Here is a 1,531-nt window from a genome sequence, read left to right on the forward strand (position 1 = left end):
TTTAAAGTTTGTTTAAGATTTTATACATTAGTTTATCATTAAGGGAAGTTAAAGTGATAAATAAATTATAATGTTCATTCATCTAAATAATTGGGGCAAATTCAGTTTTTGGTTTCCATTACACTGTTTTGAAGGTAGAAAAGTTAACCAGTTTTTCATTTACATTTCATCATATAAAAGATTTTAATTATTCATTAATTTTATACTGATAATAATATATTTTTAGTTTTAAATCAGTTTTTTACTTTAAAGAATGTAATGTCAAAGTAAATTTCTACTTTAAAACAGTGTAATGTAAACAGTTAAAAGGGATGTAATATAGTAAACATTACTATCATGCATAATTTTATTTATTTATTAATTATTGGTGAAAAAAGGGGTTGTAAAAATTATAAATTTTTTACCTATAAAATGTTAATTGGGGTCCCCTTTAATTAGGCAAGGGCAAAATTAAACTTGGTATAAATGAAATAAACAATCAGCTTAGGCAAGGTGCAACGAGTTTAATCATTTTATAAATAGGAAGTAATCTTCTATAAATAGAATGTTATTAATCCGTAACATGTAGGAAAACAATGTATTAAATATGAGCTTAATTTTAATGTGCTAATTAGAAAGTTTAAAAGGCAACGTAAATGCAACACTGAGTATTTTAATTTTTAATTAGGTTAAATAACGTCACTCGTAACTGCATATTTTAGCAGTGAGAGTTTTTTAATTAATGATTAACATACAATGTAAACACAAAAGTGGGTCATAATATTTTCCAATTAGGTATAATAACGTCACTCGTAACTACATATTTTAGCAGGGTTTATTAATAGTTAATTAGAATGTTTTAAATGGAATGCAAAAAACAGCTACTTACAGTAGTCAGTTTGATTTGAAAAGATAAGTAGGCATAATACATTAAATCAATATTGATGAGTTGTAAATCATACGGTAAGTATGCAAACATGAGATGGTTCTGCAGGACAGTACATTAATATTGAGTATCAGGTGTGACGGCAATTTGATGTGCATGAGGCGGCAAGGCTTAGTAGGCGAGACGATTCACATTTGCCTGGCAACGCACGCCATCTGGTGCGGAAGCTACGTCTTCGGCGGATCAGAATGGCCATCTGGTCCGTCGAGGGTGGATCAGATGGGTCCACCCAAGGTCATCTCGGCCAAAATCGCGAGGCCAGCACGTGGGCTAGGAGGCGATGATGCAGTGGGGGTCCCCGGGGCAGGAGGGCGGGGGGCGGCGCGGGGGCGGTCGGGCTGACCGAAAGGCAGGCCTCCACCGCAACCGAAAACTTTTTTTTAAAAAAAATTCACAAAAAAAAGCAACCTTCCCCCCCGCTGAATCGACGAAACGCGAAATCTCCCCCACCCTCACGATTTTTCATGGAAAGCGCAAATCTCCCCTCCCTTGTAGACAGGAAAATGCAAATCTCCCCCACTCTGTTGGGCAGACAAACGCAAATCTCCCTCCCTTGGAGCGGGGAAAGCACTAACTCCCCGCTCATCTGTAGCAAGTGAACAACTA

At 36.1% G+C, this 1,531-nt stretch overlaps 1 protein-coding gene across 1 annotated transcript; it reads left to right on the forward strand.

Annotated features, from left to right (window-relative positions):
* The first annotated feature begins 961 nt into the window (after nucleotides 1-961).
* Tsp_05490 (autotransporter) lies at nucleotides 962-1,267 on the forward strand. Its single transcript, XM_003371788.1, has one exon. It carries the CDS (start codon nucleotides 962-964, stop codon nucleotides 1,265-1,267), a length of 306 nt encoding a protein of 101 aa, XP_003371836.1.
* Nucleotides 1,268-1,531: the final 264 nt, after the last annotated feature.

This window comes from Trichinella spiralis (genome assembly GCF_000181795.1).
Source record: "Trichinella spiralis strain ISS 195 chromosome Unknown Scfld9, whole genome shotgun sequence".
In the NCBI taxonomy this organism is placed as follows: domain Eukaryota; kingdom Metazoa; phylum Nematoda; class Enoplea; order Trichinellida; family Trichinellidae; genus Trichinella; species Trichinella spiralis.

Coding starts and splice junctions, on each gene's coding strand:
- Tsp_05490 (XM_003371788.1), top strand. CDS start 962: ATGGTTCTGCAGGACAGTACATTAATATTGAGTATCAGGTGTGACGGC.